At 32.6% G+C, this 22,698-nt stretch overlaps 1 protein-coding gene and 1 pseudogene across 1 annotated transcript; one reads left to right on the plus strand and one right to left on the minus strand.

Moving 5' to 3' along the window:
- LOC18035578 overlaps positions 1 to 6,137 on the minus strand; it is a 9,832-nt pseudogene extending 3,695 nt beyond the window's left edge.
- Positions 6,138 to 15,089: 8,952 nt separating this feature from the next.
- On the plus strand, positions 15,090 to 18,993 carry LOC18034056 (CASP-like protein 5A2). The gene is made up of 4 exons (XM_006424497.2): positions 15,090 to 15,345; positions 15,652 to 15,964; positions 18,074 to 18,206; positions 18,497 to 18,993. The coding sequence occupies exons 2-4, from the start codon at positions 15,756 to 15,758 to the stop codon at positions 18,686 to 18,688; spliced, it is 534 nt and encodes a 177-aa protein (XP_006424560.1). The 5' UTR covers positions 15,090 to 15,345; positions 15,652 to 15,755; the 3' UTR covers positions 18,689 to 18,993.
- Positions 18,994 to 22,698: the final 3,705 nt, after the last annotated feature.

The following is a 22,698-nucleotide window of genomic DNA, read 5'->3' on the forward strand; positions in this document are numbered from 1 at the left end:
TCCGTGTAATGTGTCCAAGGTTTCCGGCTCGAGGTGCTTGCTTTCCAGAAGCAGGTAAAGTTGGCTGCAAAACCACGGGACACACCAAGTTATTACAGTTTTTTCTTATGGTCAAAGGAAGAATGCACATAAAAAATTATCAATGCCATCATATGCCACTTCAGAAAACATATGCTGCATGAGTATTTCCCCTGGAACAATTAAAGAAATCAGATATAGATATCACATGTAACTACAAGCTTCTCGTATATTATTGTACTTCTTGGTTCTTCTCAAAAATTTAGTCTAGAGGAGTGCAGAGATATTATGTAATTCACATCACTTATCATGTTACTGCAGTTTGACAATTATGCAAGAAATAATTGACTATGCATAAATATTTGACTAACTTGTGACAACAATCTACCTTATCAGACTCGCCAGAGAGTAAGGGACTTTTATCAGTTTGGAGAACCTTTCCCATCAAATCACATTCTCGAAGAAGATGATCCACCATGGTATCACTCTTGCTTTCCAAACAAGAAAATATGATACTCTCCACATGGTGATGCAATGCATTATTGTAAGGGTACCTAAATTATAACCAATAAAACAGTGAGGTATGTTCTACTCTGACTAGCAGAACCCAAAAGAAAAAAATTTCTCTCCAAGTATGTGATCAAGAGTTCTTTACATGCAACAGGAATTACTAAGGTTATTCATGTTCAAAATCACAAATTAAAATAAAGGCTTACTCAAAGAAAAGGTCAAGAATTCTTTTAATGGTTCCTGAGCTGACCAACTCCTGCTCTGCAGCTTCATTACTTGTTCTCAATAGCACAGCAATGAACTCCACAATCTGAAATTAATAATAAAGGAATTTAGAAGTTAAAAAAAAAAAAAAATTGGAGAATGTTGACCTAGGGTGGGGCTATTTGCACTCTAAGAACTACTCAGAACACTCATTCACTCAACCCACTTGACATTTAAATTTGAACTATTAATATTTACCCAGCGCACTCATTAAATTCTTAACATACCTGTACATTAATTTTTTTTTTCTCTGGTTTAGTTCTCTCTTTTCCTCCATATATATATATATATATATATATATATATATATATATATATAGAGAGAGAGAGAGAGTGTATTTCATAGTTGCTTTTTCTTTTGTTTTCTTTTCACCAACAGCAATTTTTTTTTGGGGGGGGAAGATAGTTACAGAATTTCATTTTTATTTTTTCATGATTTTACCTCAAAGCTTAGATCAGACATCACCATAGTATATAATTGTCTTCTTTCTAGAAGGTTCAAGAGGTTCATGAATGAATTTTCATCTTGCTGAAGTAAACAAGAAAAATATAGGAGACAATGAAGACAAAGGAAAAGGGAACAAGGTCAAAGAGAAAGGTAACGACTTTCAAAAAAAAAAAAAAAGAGAAAGGGAAATTTCATGAGCGTTTCTTACAAAACCAAATATGTTGGAATAATTTTTTATTACTTTTATCTTCTCTACAATTCTTTTACGTGATTTTAGCAATTCTCTTTATTATGGGTTTTTACAGAAATCGGTGTAGTGATAGGTGTTTACAAAATTAATATAAGTTGACCTTATATGTAAATTACACTATGGGCAACATTGTAATGTAAGAATGAGTGTTCAAAGTATTTTTCAGGGTGCAAAATAGGCCCACCTAAAATGATTTCAGGTCAAACTACATCTTCAACTTCATGACATGCGCTTTCTGTCAACAGCAGACAAACGCACGAGCACTCTTGTTACTCTCTTTTGCAAATTGACGGAGTCCTTAAAAATAAAAAAATTCAGTTCTAATGGTCTCTTCCTCAAATTAGGTTCAACATGTATGATTAAAGTACAAAGCCAACCTTTAGGCGATGTTTCCCCAGAGGCGGTCTCAATTCTCCATATGTAGTTTCCAAAACCTTCTCATCAGATGAAACATTTAGAAGCATAAGTAAGTCGCCTGCAAAACACGATGTACAATCCTTAATATCATGGATGTCAGATTATCAGAGGAAATTTACACACAATACAAACAGGTCCCCCTGAAAATCCAGTTGGATTTTGTTATTAAATCAACCAAAGGGACAAGGAAATAGAAGCTGGTCCTTAAGAGGCAACACCAATGACAATGTTTTTGCTAGTAATGTATAATGCAAACTACAAGCTTCAGAAAAGCACAGATATGTCCCTTGTGGACAGGGCCCACTGATACAATGAAGCTCCTCAAGACGGCAGACATTCAAAAACTTGTTGAGGAAAGCTACAGAAGAACTGAAAGAGAGCCAGAACTAGAATGCAGAATTTCCCTTCAACAAGCATGACGTTGGTAAAATGCTGGAAAATATTGCAATTACATGAACGCAATTCATAAACAAAATAAACATTCAGCAATGCCATCAACCAAGACTAAATGAGAACATAACAATAATTTTCACATCAATAGATTCCCAAGCGTATGATTCACTCACAGAGTTTAGGCAGCATTGCACCAATTGTCTCTGGATTTACAGGGTTCAGAGACTCATACATATGTTGGCTCCGAAAAGAGTACATCAAAGGAGAAGCAATCGCTGATCTTTTTGGATCCAACAAAGAGATACACACAGAAAGTGAGTGGACAAGGCTAGATTTCGACCGTGAATCTTCCAATGCATGACCAAATATCCTTGCAACGAAACTGCATAAGAAAAGAAAATAGCAAGGCCACTTACGAAACTATAAACATGGATTTAGAAAAGATGAGAGTGATTCATTTGAATGGAAGCACACAGAACACGGGGGAAACTAATATAATGCATACCTTGGACTAGCAAGTTTAGTAGCCAAGGCAGATGGGGCATTTCGAGTTATAGCACATAATGTTTCTGCTGCATTAGCATGAACTTCCGGAGGGCACTGATCCATATAAAAAATTGTTAGTCCACCACAATTATCCAAAACTTTGTGATATAATACAATTTTATGTTCACCGAAAACTTATTTCCGGCTAATCATTAGAAATTATATGATTCATTCACTTATTTGCTTTTAATCTCCATAGCGAGTCTAATGTTGCAAAATCATTCCCTAGATTTCTGATCAGGGAAGTTTTTAGCTCTAATTTGTAAAAGAAAAAAGAGGAACAAGAAAGTATATTCCAACAAATTTTGAAGCACAAGGTAACGAAAGAAGAATTTGACATATACACGCACAGACATGGCCATGGCCAAAAAAGAAAACCAATTTCAAATAAAAGTAACTATTTGAGAGCTCCACAAATGGAGCTAATTATTCCTTCACTCAAATTCTGTCAAACACATCAAGAAAAGCCAAGTTAATGGTGGTTTCAAAACTTATGGAAATTTCAACCACCTTACACGTGTACTAACATTCCTTACAAATGGCATCAAGGTATCTCGCCAATTTATTTCTTTGCCATGACAAACCAACAGTATTCACTCCTCCAGATTGAGGCATCAAAAACCCAAGAAATATAAGAGTACAGCATTATCTGAGATTCTTTAGAAAGTGGGTGTGTGCAGACAGAAGAAGCAAGTAGAATCATCTCCCAGCGATCTGCTCTTATTTACTTCAGCATGAAGATAATGAATAGTCAGGCACTCATATGCATAGAATTTAGCAGACTGTGGCAATAAGGAGAATGCAATTGATGACACAAAGATTGGCATCTACATTACATGTATAAATGACACACTACATTTCTGACAGGATAATAGAGAAAAATTAGTCTCACACACCAATGGACTCAATTTATCGACAATCATTTCGAGCAAATTGCTGTCAGCCAGCCATTGCATCACATCCATAAAATTGGGATATGCATGATCATCAGCACCTACGAGCCTAACCAAGACCTACAAAAAGAGCTCATTAGAGATCAAATCTTAACCGCACGTATTACAAAAAAGAAACATTTTTATAGAGAAACCACCATTGAGCTAAAAATTTAAAACAAAAATATATTATCAACCGCCTACCTCCATGATGGAAGTGATCCCTATTAAATCAACCAGTCGACGGAAAACATCCGGATGGTTCTGTGAAAGATCAAACAGCCATAAGTCAATAAAGAACACAAGAGGGAGAAATAACAATGTATCAGCAACATTTAACAAAGAATATAGACTGTGGACCAGCATAATCCAGACATGATTACTTACTTGAACATAGTTCATAAGTGGTACTGTCTTCCGCAACATAAGGCATACAACAACCTAAAATACCACACCAAATAGCATTATCAACAAACAAGAAAAAACCTAAGCAAAGTAAGACATAAAATCAGCCATGAAAAATGCATAATCCATTTTTTAAGCACTACATACCTTGCTGAAATACCCAGCCAGCAAGGCACTATGAGGACGGTTTGGTTCCAAGAAGGAGAAAAGCAAGTTCATTAGCTGCAATACAAGAAAATGCAAATTAAATCCCAGCCATGACAAGCTCCACATCAATTTCTGCAACCCCAGGCATTTAATGATCCAGAACAAAGAAATAAAACCACACCTCCTCTTCCTCTACCAAAGTCTTAAGAATGACGTCAATCTCACATGTGAATATCTCACACGCAACAAAGGGAAACCTAAACATCACCAAAAAAGATTTTCCTGAGAAAAGTTCAAAAAATAAAATGAAGGATCTCAGTTGTCCTCAAGACAGAATAACAAACTTGAATGCTTGTTTGCTTTCAGCATCCGCTGGAGCTTCCTCAACTATATACCGCAACAACTTCTCCACTTGTTCTCTATCCCGTAAACTGCATATAGCGATAAATAATAATAAATCCTCAAGAAGTCTACTTCCATGTTGTCGTGACCAAAATTTCGACAGTTCATATTAACAAAACAATGTCAAGTAAACTGTATAATAGAAACAAAGGAATCCTGTATGAAGAACATAAAACATTTTTGCAAGACCAAAAGAGTCAAGGTCACCGTGAACATAGAAAAGAAATTACAAATTGATAAGACGACTGTTTAAAGCTTTGCATTCTTGGATTATCTCTTCCTCATCCAGTAGCTCTTCCAAAGTAAAATTTTCCTTGTCTAATACCGATTCCACCTAAGCAAAATGAAACATAAATAATAAAAAGGTTAGGAGAAATGAACCACAACTAAATCAAATAGCTCAAAAAATAAGGAAACCAGAAAATCTCATCCACCAGAGGTTATAAGCTTCTCAATTTGTGAATTCCACTAACAGTACGGATAATAAACTTATAAAACAGTGTCACTGACCGATAATTTCAAACAAATTTCAACAATTGAAAGCATTTGAGCCAAATTTTTCAATAATTTTTTCCACTATTTCCTCAGGTAACAGGCAAGTACGAAATGCCAGTATATATACAAAGCAAATCAAAGCCACACGATTTCAGTCAACTACAAACTTTAATCAATTCCCATTGATTAGTCCAAAGCAAATCCCAGTGAACATTATCACCATGCTAACACAACAACCAATTGCCAAATAAACGAAAATAACTAAATTAACTGACATTTACGAAACAAAAAACTCTCCACGTGCTATAACACGTGTGTAATTAAACAGATAAAACTAATTAAACCACACTTACGTCTAATTTACATAAAAAGTACAGAAACAACAGCTAATTAGCGCTGTTATACGCCTAACTAACGAAAAGACGGCGAGAAATGAAACGAAAAGAGAAATTAGGCGTGAATTTGACTTACGGGAGAGGAGGCGGAGAGAGCTGTGAGCTTCCAAAACATGATGATAAAATAGAATGAGTATGCAAGAGATTAAAACAGAAGTGGAAGCAGAGGCGCAGATCTGCGAGCGGTAAAAGTGGGCGCAAATCTAGGTAATTTTTATTTTCTTTTGAAAATAAAGAGAGACAGAAGCTAGATTCCAGGGTGGAATTTGGTGGATTACGGCGGAGTTGTGAAACCCTAATTTGAGGGACTGCCAGATCGAACCGTGAAGATCGAGAGAGAGAGAGTCCAAAAGCAAGAAAAATTTTTGTAGGAGCTGGGAGCGAAAGAGAAATAAAGAGAAGAGGGTAAGAATTATTTTGGTTTATTGATGCGTGCTGCCTGATGGGGAGGCGGAAAAGTACAAATGTGGCACTCCGGATTTCACAACAATAACCATTTTTATTATGTTTGTGAACATGCTATGTCATGGGGTTGAAATATGTATGTATGTATGTACGTGTGAGAGGGATGATGGAGATGTGTTCTAAATTGTACCACAATTTTGACAGACGGGAAAAATTTTTAGGGTAAAATTTACCCCAAATTTTAGTTTTTAATATCTTGGAAAAAAAATAGTTTTCAATCAATAGGCATAAATAAAGTCACGGTCACATTTGTACTTTTTATAGTAATGTTATAATCACAAACTATTAATTTGTACAAATTGATGTGTTTAGTCGTACTTAATTGGATGAAAATATAAAATAGTAAAAATTAAATCATATGAGTTTTGCAGTATATTGTCCAATCAATACCATTGAACTACATTAGTTAGTTCAACGAGCTTGCGACTTTATCTTACTCTTTTCATTTTCATGATCGTGAAAATACCAAAAGAATAATTATATTTATTTTTTAATACTGGGATTTGCTTAGATCCTTTTTGTAAGAGCATAACTTAAATTTTCTATGTCCGTTATAGACATTTTTAACAAGCTCACTTTTTTTAGGGATTTCAATTGAGTTCTTTATGAGGGCCTAAATATAATTTTTTTCCATGGTAAAATTTTTTTGAGTTTGAAAGAAAATTTTACTTGTGTATTCAAATAGTGAAATAGATATCCTTTTAATTTTTAAACATTGAATATAAATTAAAAAAATGGTCATATTCTCATTTTGTTAACATTAGTTTTAAGAGTAAAATAAACTACTCTTTTCTTTGAGTGATAGACACTTTATCATCTTATTTTTATATTAAAGATTTCAGTTCTCTCGTATATATTATAGAAGTTGATTTTTCTTATAAATATTTTAAAATAGATTATAAATGAGATAGAGATCAAAACCTAGCTCCACTTGTTAGTACACAAGTTTACCAAGGTTTAGGTACTAAATTCGAGTCTCATATAATGTGCTTGCGTGTTTAATTTAATAAAACTTAAAAATAAATTATGGAACCAAATATCTAATATATTATTGATTTAAGAAGTACTTGACCTACTTACATTCTTTTATGTAGAAAATATCTCTTATTTCTCAAAAAGAAAAAAAACCAAAGTCAATGACGATATTTTTATTCCCAATAAGAGAAGTATTTCTAATTTTTAAATTTTCTTAAAAGGTTTATTATTTTTTTAAGAAGGATATCATAACGTGCCATATTGCAAATCTTGCAGTGCGCCCAAAGTCCGAGCCATTTAAGCCGGGGGGTCGGGAATATGATCATGCCAAATTCACGTGACTTTCCAAAAAATTTAAAAAAAAAAGTCACAAAGTTTGAAAATGAATCAATGATGATGATGCTTTGTTTGCCTAATGTCTATGGCCATATGCGCCTACAGCGTCATTGAAATGGGCCCAACTAGAAGAAAAAATGTAAAATAAACTTGATCAGCTTTTTTTTTTCAAATTAGGTTCACTGTGTGTGAAAGAGACTGTGACGTACCATTGTTGTTGACAAGTTCTTAAATTAGTCAAATGTTTTTGCGATTAGATTGAGGCTATCAGTCAGCTCATCTGACGCGTGTACACTGATCAAGCCAATGACGTTTCAAATTTGATGAAGGTCCTGTGACCGTAGCATTCATTTTAATGCGCAAGCGCTTATTATTGCTTGATTATTTAGACATAAGCTAAAAAGTTATGCCTAAATTTTAAAATTTATTACAAAATTTATGCTTATTTGCATAAGTATGACTCAATTTTCTATCGAGACTTTGCCATTATGGCTTAAATATGAAAAAAAAATTCCTGAAAAATGTATACTTTAATTGAGGTTGAAGCTTAAAAACATACTCATAAATAATGATTAGATGCTTCAATTTACACCATTTTATGTCAAAGTTAATTGTAGTTTGAACCAAATTATGACTTAAAACTTGAAGTAAATTCTAGAAAATTTTGACAAAATGGAGGTATGTTATATTCTTCAATGTTCTATCAATAAACAAAACTTCCCTTTTGGCTCTATTTATACTACACATGTGTTTAAATTTTACCTGTTGTAAAATAAGCACTAATGGCTATAACTTGTAGGTAATACTAAACAAACGTGATTGTGTTTAATCTCTTTATTTTTAGTTTCAATTATACTTGATCCATAATTTAATAATACTTTACAACTTCTTTGTTTTTTCACTAACATATCATTTATAGTTCCTTTCTTTTTTGGCTGACACAAACATTATGTACCTGTACATTCATTTTAGGTAATAGGTTTTGATCTCTTAGGTTTCGTTTGATATTGGCGTTGAGTGACTATACCTTTTAAACTTAGTAAATACTAGTTGTTGTGGCTTGAAATATAAGTTAATTTAATTTCACACTTGTATGATAAAAAATTTATAATATCTTTATTGTTTTTATCAAAATTATTACTTAAAAGTCATATTTATTGCACATTATCATCTTTTAATTCATATTAATATTTTTTATAATAATTTTGACTTAAAAATTATATCACCTCAATACCAAATAGGACCTTAATTGGATGTGTTCTTTCATAATTGTTAACTAAAGGGTACTAGTATATTTTCTTCAATAATCTTTACAATTAACAAGTGAAAGTTTTGATTTAGGGGAGATCGTGTTCATTTGATATAAAATCCATCTTATGTGCGGGTTAGAGATAATTGAGGGGAGGTCGGTGAAAATTACCCGTTTGTTCATATGCTATCACGTGTGTTCTTCTCAAATCACTTCGGAAATTCAAAGGGAGAAAAGGGGTGCGCACCATCCGCTTTTCTCAGACTCACTAGTTAGGTGCTGGCCGGTGCATTGGCCGGCAGCGTTTAATAAAACATTAGTGGGGAAGAAGAAAAAAAAGTTATTAAAAAATCTATAGAAAGGTAAAGGTAGCAATAATTAAGTGTAATCAAAGATTAATAGAAAGTGAATTACATGGAGAACACAAAGCATCTTTGTTGGCTGTAACATCATTTTATCCAAAAATTATCCTCCATCTTCTTCATTATCTTTCACTTTTTTCCTTTTCATCCAACATTTTAATTCGACAATTAGCTATATCGAAGTTGACTCAAGATATATATAATAGTAGTTGCATCATCCACTAATAACAACACTAGTTTTGTAATTCGATTTTTTTTTTTTACTTGTATTTTGTTATTCAACTAATTTGAATTCCCTTTAATTATTTATAATTTGAAGCGGCCCATTATGAGGCAATTTTGGACCTTCTAGTACATGAAGTTGGGAAGTAAGTGGAAAAATTGAAGGCAAAAAGATAATGATAGTTGGTAGTAAGGTGGGATCAAGTCCTTTTCTAGTTTCTACCAAGGAACAAAACCTCATCGAGTTGAAGAAAGATAAGGCTAAATGTTTTGGTTTGATCCGCATCTTTAATTGATGCCCCACACAGACCGTTGCTATAACAGTAGTTGAAAATGGACCTCAGCCAAAAAAAAAGCACTATACGTATAAACCTAATCTTTGCAATATAACATGGTTTATATGTAATGGAGTAGCTAGAAAATCAAACGAGCGGGATATAAATTTTGACCGACATAAAATGCAAACAAACAAATAAATAAATAAAATATCAAAATATGATTCAAAGAATAAATTTCTATTTGATCGGACTTTTTTTTTATATCTATATATTTCATTAGATCTACAGCTTATAAATTAGAAGAATCTTTTGGGTCTTTCAATATTAATAGGTTAAATGTTTCGCTTTGGTATCTTCCAAAAGGAAAAAAAGTTCTCTGAGAACATTTTCCTAATTTGCAAGAGAGTAGTTGAGTAACTTTGATATTTTATATATTTTATCCCTTGTTTGTATCTTATGTCAGTCAAAATTTTTGCCCCCACACATTTGATTTTTTTAGCTACATTGTTGCATATACAAGATGTCATATTACATATATGAGTCATTATCTAATAAGAATTTATTTAAGCCATTACAATAAGACCTAAACTAAAAGACAAGCAAAAGACACACTTTAATATAGTTTATTTTGTGTAGTGTATTAGAGATATTAATGTAGCAAATCAGGAACTTAAATACTAATTTATTGTCTTTAACATTTAAAAATTAATTTTATTACATATTCGAAATATGAGATCTGAAGATTGATGAAATTTGGAGATTTTGACATATGTCATTTAAATAATAATTATTATTTGGATCCATAAGAAGAATATAATAGTAGCATGCATAGCCTAAATCACTAATATTATCTAAAAATAAGCAAAGAAAATTTGTAATTAAAATGGCGATGGTGTTGTATTGGCTGAAAATAAGTACGCCACTCGCACTTAGGGTGTGATTGGGACAGCCGCGCTGTGAATATTTCAGGGAATATTCTCTCAAAATATGGCAACGCACGCTTAATAGTAAAAATAACGTTTTTATTATGAACCTTTACAGTTTTTACTCCCCAAAAATCAGAAGCAATTTACTGTTCTAAGACTTTTTTATTCCTCGAGAAGCTCCGAGAAAGCAAACAATCTTAATCACCATATGGACCGTGAAATGACAGCAAATGTAGGAAGAAAGAGCCATGGGTTTTGGCACTAATTATCATGCAGGGAACAAAAGAAAACGCGATTGCAACTGGCAAGAAGGCTTGTAATATCTTATTAGCGAGCTGGGTTGATCGGATAAGGCTTAAATATTTATCACACCAAAATTGGCTGGATGGTAGAGGACAAATACAACCCAAATCCAAATCTAAGCATTTAGGTAGCCCTTTCAAATTTGAAGAAGGCAACAAACACATCCTGCCAAACGAACCAGCTGAAACTTGTACGTTTTGATTATATGACATCATGTAACTATAGCTGTTCCTCGAATTGAAAGGGAATTGAAAGGAGATTAATTAATAATTTCATTAAAATGCAAATAAATATAAACCATAAGAGCACTTGAAGGATTATTACTATGGAGGCCTGTTTGGATATAACAGGACAGGAACTTCATCGGCAAATTTAAGCATTGAGAAAAAAAATTTCAGCCTCAACATTTTTATCCCATATGGCCATGTCTTACATTACGATAGATATTTTAGATCTAACCCTCTTATTCTAAGGGTCCTGTTAGGATACATTTTTTTTTTCTTGTTCTTTTTAACTATTTGCTTTACTAATTGGTTGGTCCAAAATTATTTATTCTAATCCTACTTTTATCACCAAATATGGGGTTAATATTATATTATTTTGAAGTAACCTAATTCTAACATATTTAACAGTCACCAAATAGTTTTGTAAGTACATTTCAATTTTTTATTAATTGCGACATTAAAAAGAGTGTATGTATTTACTCTCAATGGACGTTATTTGTAGGAAATAATCGTTTGGTCTTTTCAAAATCTGGGCTTCGAAGCTGGAAGACAATTTCTTCTCGAATGAGAATACATAATTCAACTACATTTGAGTGTGAAATACAATCCAAAACAGCCAATCGAGTTGTGCTGTCAAAGCCTAATTCAAGCCAAACCTCGTTATCTCAAGATTTTCATCCCAACTCGCAAGTGTAGTACTGTTCATTAATTTATTTGACTGAGACGCTTGATGAAATTTTGCTTGAAGGCGATGGAATCTTTTCTTCTTTTTAATGGCTCAGCAACTCGCGAACCAAAAAAAAGTAAAAAAAAAAAAAAAAGAATAAAAAAGCTGCAATCAAACATCATTTTTAAAATGGTATATTCGTACGTAGGGGTCATGGCTCATGGAGCCGGAGCATCAAACAAGCCAAATCGCGAGAAACAAGAAACGACAAATTCAAAGCTGAATTTTGTATGGTACAAAAAATAGGGCGGATATATTTCCAAGTAAATCCACAGTACTTTTTGGAATATTTGTAAAAAGTTCATATTATTTTTTAAAAATAAAAATCAACAAAAAAATTATACAATTAATCAATTAAACCTTTCTTATAATGTTTTTCTTACTTAGGTTTCTTTGACCATCAATGTTGCTAAATTTTACTTAACTATTTTGCCTTTATGACATAAAATGGTTCAATTGTTCATAATACATATGAGTTATTATATTTAATAGTTTATGTATTTAATTTTGTGACTGATAACATAATATTTTAAATGAAATCCAATAATTTTCAACACCTTACATGTAAATGGCATATGTCTGATAGTCTGATAATTTACATGAGTATTGTACCATAAAAAATTATGGTAATTTAATTATATATTAGTAATCATACTAACAAAATAGTATTGACACATCATTTAAAAATAATGAATTTTGTATGAATTAAGAAAATGTAGAAGTTAAAGTAAATTTCTAGCAGTTTTACCTAATAAGGGTAAAATAGTCAATGTAAGTTGAGGTCAAAGCAATCTTAGTAGTCAAATATAATAAATAAATTTAAGTCACAATAAATTACGATGATTTAATCAATTAATTCTCTAAAAGTCTTCCTTATTTAAAATTTTTAAAAATAATGTGAATATTTTATAGAAGTGTGGTAGGCTTGAAAAACTTATGGTAGAAATATCGCCGTCCAGAGAATAATATGAATATAATGTAGGTAATGACATCTGGATCTCTAATCTTTCATGTATTCTCCTATTAGAATATAGTTTCTCATTTAGTATCAAATAGGTCCATAACTGCATTTTCAATAATCAATATAACCAAAATACCCTTTGATTTTCAATTCTCACCTTACTGACATAAGAATTTGATTGAACAACAAAGGATATTTCGGTCAGATTGTGGGGCGAGGGGTGAGAGTGAGAGACTGATGTGTGGCATATTTTCAATCCACTACAGAGAGTGAAATGGCCATTAGCTTTGTTACTTTAATAGAAACACAAATTGTATAATTATAAATTGTGTTTTCATATTTAATAAATATAAATATAATTTTAATATTTATAAAACAATAAATCAATGGCCGGTGACCCCCCCCCAAAAAAAAAAAAGGAAAACTTGCTTGTTGACAACACATCTGACATCATTGAACACCATTTCTCACGATCTATCCAGTGGCGGTATTGTTGACATTAAAGAAGCAACAGAGAAGCCACAATCGCCGGCCGAACTTGTGGTTGCTTCACTACGTCATCATTAAACGACAGCGCTTTACGGTACACTGCCAATTGAATATAGCTTTTGATGCGACGCTCTCTTTGAATCGATAGGCGGTACACCATAACTCGGCATTACAATAGAACCACAAGTTTTGCCAATGATTGTGGCTTGCCTACTACTCCTTTGACGCCGATGATACTACTATTGGATAGATTGCTAGAAATAGACTCTAATAGTATTGGATGTGTTATTGAATGATTTTTTTTTTTTTCAGTGAAGTTGCTAGCGGCAATAGTTGTAATTAATGAAATATAAATTTTGAATAAAGATGACAAAAAAGTCTGGCCTTCTATGGGTTTTGTCCTTAACTTTTCACATTGAGTGTTTAGAGAAAAGTTTAGGAAAAAAATTTTGAGTCAGACCTAAACTCTTTATTTAAAAAAAAATTATTTATAAATTAGAATAATTAATTAAAATTTAAAGAATAATAAAAAAATTAAAGAGAAAGCTTAAATTCCTAATTTATATTTCAATAATGAATCAAAAAACTTAAAATTATAATATTGAACTATCTTTTACGTGTTAATTAATTAAGAGAGTGCTTAAATTAGAGAAAATGAAATCTCTAAATTTTATTTACTTCATTTTCTTAATTTATTATTGTATTTTAAATATTCATTTTTTAATTCATCATTAATTATAATAACTTAATTATTATTAACTAATTTAACGTTTACAATAATTTAAAAAATTAAAAAAATAAATAAAAAGCCCAAGCCTGACTAAAGTCCACATTTTGCCATCCCTAATTTTGAAATTTAAATATATTAGATATTAGGATGAGGCTTACCGGTACCGTGCCACATCCTTTGTCTTTTGTGGCTGCAGTGTTGTAAATTTTCATATAACCCCCTTTTATCAATTTTATTTAAACTTTGATTCACAAATATTAAGTTAATATCTACTACATCCATATGAACATTTTAATTAGCACCTTATACTATTTATTATTTACAAATTCTTATTTTATATTGCACTTATATCACAATACCCCCTCTGTGAACTGAAATGCCCATGCCGAACCCACAAACCCGACCCGGATGCTATTTCCATTTTCAGCCACTTCACCGGCCAAAGTTGGTACCGATCGGAAGATCGTACGATGCCGGTCATCTCTATGCCAATCTTGTCGCCAAAAAGCGATCGGAAAGCTGCCGATTGAAGCCGTGAAAAGTTGCGGAACCGCCACTTCAATTCGCCGTGATTTCTCTAGTTTCCGGTGACGCTATCACTTGGATTTTGCTCCCCACGATTCCCTCTATATTTTCCGACCAATCACAGCCACCAGGGGTGCCGATTTGCCGTTGATTGGTCGTTGAAGGATTCACGGCTTTGGGAGCTCGATTCGGCGCCATCACCACACGTGAGAGGTCACCACCACCACCGTTGGACTCAGCTCGGCCAGAAAGTGTCTAACTTGAGTTTCCCGTCGCCGTCAGTTGAAATCCGGTCACCGTTGGTCGGCATGGGTATTTCGGTAATGTTCACATGGATGCAGTTGAAATTAACTTAATATTTGTAAAGTAAAGGTTAAATAAAAAAGAGTTAAAGGGGTTATATGAAAATTTACCATAAAAGATAAAGAAAGTGACACGATACCACTATGATACCGTCCTAGATATTAATATATATTAACACAAATTTAAAAAAAAATTAAAATTATATGTATAAGTTTCACTAATTTTTACTCCACAGCCATTAAATTTATTAAATATCTAATTTTTTAAACAGCTGTTAATTTTATTTTACATATCTTAAAAACTACCATTCCTCAATATTAAGCAAAACCTAATAGCTAATACTAACTGACAAATTATGTCGTTATTGGACAATCGTCGTGTACGTTGTGTCGTAGTTCGTGAATAATTCAACTAAACTAACGTACGTTCCAGAGAGAATGAAGTTACTAAGATGACCCTCTGCAAACTTTTCCGCGGCTTGACAACCAATAGTGTCGCGAGTCGACCGTTCAGCAAACACTGGTGAGGTTTGTAAAGACCTTTCGCCTTTGCTTTGCTTTGCTCGTAAACAAACATAAGCTCAATCACAGTTTCTAACGGCAATTACGCTTCGCTGTTAAACTATTTTGCCAGGTTCTTCATAATTAAGGTCAGAATATTTATCGTAAATTTAGATTATGAGTTTTATTCACTTATTTGTTAGATCTTCATTTATGTTTGATTCTGATCACAAAATTCTCCGCCACCAAACAGCGATTATATTTAGTTTCATTTATTTATTATAAAAAAAGAGAATCAATTGTTGATGATTCGGCAGAAATTGGACATCTTGATGCAAATTTTGATAAATCATAATTGTGAGAGAGAGAGAGAGAGAGAGAGCTATGAATTGGAGTTTGTGGTGAAGAGAATTTGATTGGCTGATTTATTATTATTATTTTTTAATCTGATACAGTGGTAACACGCTGGTGCTTTTAATTCGGTACATAAGTGATAGTAGCTTACGGAGAGAAATTGAGGGATAGAGAGCTATGAATTGAAGCTTGTGATCGTCAAGAGATGAACGTGAGCCACGCGTCGGTTCACCCGGTTGAAGATCCTCCAACTACAGAAGGTGGGAATGCCCCGAGAGTGAGGATGAAGGACATACAGGGCATGCCGGCGACGCCTGGTGGGCTGGCTTTGCGTGTATCTCAATTTATCTTTGCTGTTGCAGCACTTTGTGTGATGGCCACCACTAGCGACTTTCCTTCGGTCACTGCTTTCTGGTAACATGACTTTCCAGTTCTATAAATTTCTCCTACTTTATTTGTATTGTTGTGTCAATGAAATTTGATATGCATATACCATTTTGAGGGGGTGAGTGACTGGAAGCTAGTTTTAGAATGGGATTATCTATATTCATTTAAAAGATTGGACGTACAGATCAAATATAAATTACTATTCTGTAAATACCTAATCAAGATATGATTTGGTTATGGCATTTGGAAAACACAGTTGGCAATGCTGAGACTACAGGATTTGAACATTGAACTGGTTTTTGCTACTGGCAGCTGCAAGTTGATGTATTGAAAATGTTGGCAAGTGGTGAATGATTTAATTCACTGCTACTTTTTGGCTGTAACATGCTCTACATTCTTCTTTCCTGGTAGTTTGGTAGTTTTTCTGGGGCAATAATCTATAACAGTAACGAATTTTCATGTAAAGCTGAGATGTGGAATATCCTGCTGTGATCATGTTTATATCAGTTTTGCTGCACTCAAATACAAGAGCATGTTTGCAAGGATGAATTCAGTTGTATGTATGATTAAATACTTTCAGTAACATAATATGAATTTTGTTAAATTTAAAGTTTATTGTAGATACGAAATGTGGTGTGAAGTGTAAAGGATTTATTGGATCCACTTTTGTTCTAGACAGAAGGTCAACATCTCTTTCTTTAAGACACTAGAGTATAGGTTTTCAGTATTTTTCATGCCATGTAATTGGCTTTGAATATGTAGAATTTAGGTTAAGTTGTGTAGTTCACATGCATCCATTGGGTGCCTCTACAGAAATAAACTCAATTATGGTTGGATAGGAAGTGTTGAAAGAATTATAGGCTTTTCATTTTCTTTAGGAATTGGCACTGAAAGTTGGGACCGTCTCTATTGGGAAGCCCAGGAAGTGATCAACATACTAGAGCAATTGAGAGAAAGAGAAGGTTTTTTTTGTTGGGGAGGTGGGGGTTAGGGTGGTGTGGGTGGGGTTGTTGTTACAGAGGTAGTTGAAGACTTTTGTCAGAGAAAGCTAATGCTTGTTACGGATTGATCCATATGTCTTTGCTTAAAGTGTCTGGTTGGAGCTGGGATGACACATGAACATGCCTTTATACCAATTCTACACTATGCATTCTTGAATGCATTATACTCAATTCCTACATGCAGCATATAATATGCTAGCAAGATTGATCATTGTGGGCCATTAGTGACTATAACATGATAGTGTGAGTTTTCTTATCATTGACCACCACAATGGACGTCTTTGGTAACCAATAGGCAACGCGTTTGTGTCTTGTGCAATGTTTTCAACCGCCTTATTTCTGCATTATAGGGAAATTAGTGTGTAGCTGGCTGTGCTTTGCAGGTCTTTGTGGCTCAATTATGGTATTAGATTGGAGCTTTCTTTTTGTCTTGTGATTACAGGCACATGGCCAAATTTTTGAGTTTGGGCTTTAACATGGTGTTTGTCACAGATAATAAAGCATGCCCATAAAGAAGCCCTCCTACTGCACTCTGAGGTGCTTTTGATAAATAAAATGAAAATTTTAAAGATATTGGGCTCCATATCTTTTGAGTCTTTAAGAGGAAGACAGAGCACTTGTTTAATGTTGCAGGATATTTCTATAAAACTGAAGTTCTTGTGGATGTGCATGTGCTGTGTATTATATGTATTATAAGTTTTAATTAGGGTGTGGGAATGGATAATTTGAAGGATTAACATTTTTTGTTCTCCAAGATCTCTCAGGATTTGATGAATCAGACACCTGAATTCGCACTGAACCCACATACTGAGGCCCATTTAAAGTGTTTGAACTGTTTTGTGAAATTACCAGCAACTACTCAGGCTGGAAAAAAATAAATAGTTATACTTTGTTCTTTGTATGCTTTCTCTTGTGTATCATCAGTTGGAAAACTTTTCCAACTTCAACAGCTTTTGGAAGTAATCATATTTCTGACCTTTTTCCCTTTTTCTTTTATTGCATTTTTCTGACTTTGAATAAATATGTGATAACTAACTGATAAATTTTCAAATTTTTGGGTATGTATATCATGCTAATCCTTAAAATCTTTGATTCATGTCATGGGATAAAACTTTCCTGATATTTGCTTCGTCAGCTTCCTTGTTGCGGCTGCTGGCTTGCAGAGTTTGTGGAGCCTTTCACTGGCAATTGTAGATATTTATGCCCTTTCAGTGATGCGATCGTTGCAGAATAGTAGAATTGTCAACTTGTTCACTGTTGGTGATGGGGTAAGATTTTGACACATAGCAGTTGTAGCTGAACTAAGTTGTTGGCACATAGCAGTTAGCAGTTACTGTGCTGTATGGGACCTTGCCAATTTACATTTGGTACCCAAGAAATGGAGACATTTTGAACTGCTTATCCATCTAGCCCGTCTTCTCTCTCCTATGTTACATATTTATATACGATCCCACATTTTACACCAGCTGAAGACATTTGTTCTGATTTGTGAGCTTGTTGATCATGAAAACTCTGGTTTCAACTTTATGGCTAACTGATGATGTGTCTTTTCTTGCAGATAACATCTACTCTTACATTTGCTGCAGCATGTGCTTCAGCCGGCATCACAGTTCTTATTGACAATGATCTTCAAAGCTGTTCCCAGAATCATTGCATACAGTTTGAAACTGCAACAGCCATGGCCTTCATTAGCTGGTTTACCGCTTTACCATCTTTTCTGTTAAATTTTTGGTCATTGGCATCTCGATGAGAAGGTTGTAGCATGTAAAAATTCAGATAAGAGGAAGAAAACTCTGGCTCCCTTATCAGACTATAAGCAAAAGCTTATATTGATGCTGTGCCATCTTTCTCTTGCCTTTTTTGTTCCGAGATTCCCAAACTGAAACTTGGTTTTGTTGTTGTGTGTATAGATTTGAAAAGAGGCTGCAGAATGAATACTTGGTGTGGTGATTATGATTGGGTGAATGTCATTTTGACTGGGATATACAAATTGATTGAGTTTATTAGTGAAATTGAAAACGACCATATGGAATAGGAACACGACATTTTAATTCATTGTTGGATTCTTTGTTTGTGCAACTCGGGTAATTGACCAGGGGTTTTCATTACTAATTTTTCCGTACCTAAGGTGTTTAATATGCACGGAAGTACCCTCTTCTGTTCGGCAGTAGCCGTTGATTCTGATATCTCATCAAGCAATTTCACCAGTAAACATTAAACTTGTGTAAGCTTCAGGATCATGGCCTTCATTGCAGACAAAATTTAATTTCTTGATAAATATTTAAAAAATGAGAAGAACGATCTTGACAATTTCTGCTCGTTAGCATGGAAGGTCGCATTAAGAACATAATACGAAAGAAATTAGGGGTTATAAAGTAACGATTTATTTTTAGTTAAGAAAGTTGTGGGTTGAACACGATCTCCATGAAGCAATAGATAACTCAATATCCTAGTTAAATATAAATATAAATAAAAATAAAAATAAATAAATAAATATATATATATATATATATATATATATATATATATATATTATTAGAGCTGCTTTAAGAACTAATATGTATCATGAAAACTATAAAATAACTATTGAAGCTTCATAAATCTTTTTTTTAATATAAATCTGAAAATATATTAATAAAAAAGAGAAGAGTTATAAAATCTTCGAATACAAGAGATTAAGTTATGAAACGATACTTAGGATAGCCCCAAGAATCGTCAAATAACTTTTTTCCTAATAGCCATTAGTGGATAATCCCACCAAGTATACATGGAACAAGATAAACCTAAGTTAGCCAAGCAATTTGCTACATAATTTCCTTCTCGAAAAATATGAGAGCATCTGAAAACTATATTTTTAATCAAGCTACAACAATTGATCCATCTATAGCTTCATAAATCTATTTGATAGTATAATTTATTATAATGTTATTATATTTGATAGTATAATTTAGTACAATATTATGAATATATTTATGTATATTATATGATTGATTGAATCATGAAATGTGATTGCTAGTCACCATATGTGTATTCTTCCTATTAGGTGTTTTGCACATGCGCATTGAGAGTTAGATTACTCTACCTATGGGATGTAGTTAATTCTTCTAGGAGTTGAAAGGTTCTTCTCCTATTCTACTTACGCGATGATCCTAGTATGACAGTTACTTCCCTTGGGTACTATTTGGTGTAATTTTGTCATGTACATATTTATAATTTCATGTTTGCTTATGAATTATGTTCAATGCATATTTAGATCACATGTTATGTATTAGCATTAGTTTATTTTTTTATATATAAGCACTATATCTACTGACTGAGCTGTAAACTCACTATTTTCTTATTTATCTCATTTTTTCTACATTACAAAGAATTTCATATAGTTTAGTTTCTAATCAATTGAGGTTCGAACCCAATATGCATTGCTATATAAGTTGCATTTTGAACATGTTTATGTTTATATATACATATATGAAATGACTGTATGTATAGTGAGATATTGAAGTGTGCAAATTTCAACTATATCTTTAGATGAGGCAGAGATGTTGTTATATGTTTATAGTAGAGGCCCTAAGACCAATTTTATATATTTATGGATTAAATCTATGTTATAAATTTTAGATATGAGTATGAGATAAGTAATATGGTGAGTTTTCATGCAAGCTGCCTCAAATCCAATAGTTAAGACCAAGCTCTCCAATGGAATGTTTAAAACGATCCATTTCAAATTGACCGAATTGGTACAGATGTTGTAACATGGGAAAATCATGGGGTCTTGTCAAAGACAAATATTATTGAGATAATTTTCCTTTAAAAAAAAATTTACAATTTATGGAAGTAAAATGGCGACTCAATTTATATCATGCAAAGTAAAGAGCAATATGACTAGAGTCATAAAACACAATTTAAAAAAAAAAGGCTACAAAATTATTTTTAGGCGCACCATTTGGCTTTTGACAATTATCGTTTGTTCTTTTTTCTGATTTTTATTCATAATCCTCAAAGTAGCATATTGAAAAGATTGAAAAACAAGACTAAGGTAGTGTTTGTTTTTCTACTCTGAAATCTAAATAAATCTAAATTTTTCTGAAGTTTAAATGGGTCTGAATATGAAAATTTGAATCACATGTTTGTTTTTCTTTTTTAATATATGAATATAAGTGGTATCTTCATACATCTTGTTTGTTTTTATAATAAAAAAAATCTTAAACTTGGTTATTTGACATTTACGTCCTTGTAAATAAAAAAAAAAAAGGAGGATTCTATTTTATAGTTTAGGAAATCAGTTATTTTATAGAGATATTCTAGAATATAATAGTTATTTATCATTCAAACCTTTTTTGCATTTAGATAAAAATGATAAAAACTTACTTTTTCTATTCAAATGTAAATGTTTGAAAATTAGACATAAGTTACAAAAAATAAACAAACAAATTTTAAAAAAGGTCTGAAATTAGTAAAATTTCATAATTCAGACATTTTACAAGCAACCTCCAACTAGACAACGACATGATATTAATATCTAAAATATAATTATCCATATAATGAAAAAGAAATTAAAAATAAATGGTGGGTAATAACAAAAGAGCCTATTATAACATTCTGTACAATTCAACCACATTGGAAAAAAAAATTCTAGTTAAACTAATTTACCTAGAACAATACTTTATAGTAATCCCATTATTGTAAGAATCGTATTCCATGCAATCAGACATACGGATCTAAGAAAAAAGCATGGAAATTTATCAATGTATTTTGCCTGAGATAAACGTAAATTAGAAATGTTGTACAAAAAATTTGAACTAAAATAATATTTTGAATATATTATTTCCTATCACTTCTTCATATTACCTTTGGTGCCATGAGAGAGATGAATTGAGGAAGGAAACTTGGATAAATTTGAAATGACTGTGAAGATATATATGAGGAAAGGAATCCAGGTTGAATTTTAAACATTCCATTGGAGAGCTTGAATTTTAAACATTCCATTCAAGAAATGAGAAAAATAATTTTGTAGAATAAAATGATCTTTTAATTCATTTTAAGATAAAATTGTCATTTGTTAGTGTCAAAGTGGTTGATTGAAACAAATTAAAAAATAAACGTGGTGCAAAGAACAAGTAAAAAAATTTAAGGTGAGTATATGTACATATGACAAAATAAAGATGATGCAGAGATATATAAAATACTTATTGGTTGTGGAATAAGAAAACTTGAAAGGAGATTCAATAAAGAGTAAAATGCGGAAGAAATGATAGCTGCCAAGTACTGGTTAGGACTTAGGAGTGAGACCAACGGCCATCATCCCAAAGAAGGTCAAATAGGAGAAGGTGAGGAACATGACAACAAGATAAAGCAAAAATTTTCCTGCAATATGAAACAAATATTCATTACATAAAAGCATATGCATTAGTAAAGAAAATCAATTGCAAAAAACACCTTTTGTATTCTGTATGTAAGAGCAAAAGGGGAATCTTACTGGCTATTCTTTCAAAATTAACCATGAAATACGTGATGACACCAAATAGAAGTTCTTGCACAAAGACATACAGAATCTCCATAAGACCCTGTGGAAGAAGCATTTGAGATTTTCATAATTTATTTATCCTTCAGAGTTCAGACAAGATTAGAACGTGTCGAATATACTTTAGTAGCATTACTGTTACCTGGGCTGCTGCAAAAGGAATTGATGAATACATCCCGACTGCTTTCTCTGTAGAAAACCGTCCTCTCAATAGAAACTATGGGCTGAACAGAGGCAGC

The sequence above is a fragment of the Citrus clementina genome, unplaced genomic scaffold (assembly GCF_000493195.1).
Source record: "Citrus clementina cultivar Clemenules unplaced genomic scaffold, Citrus_clementina_v1.0 scaffold_8, whole genome shotgun sequence".
Lineage (NCBI taxonomy): Eukaryota > Viridiplantae > Streptophyta > Magnoliopsida > Sapindales > Rutaceae > Citrus > Citrus x clementina.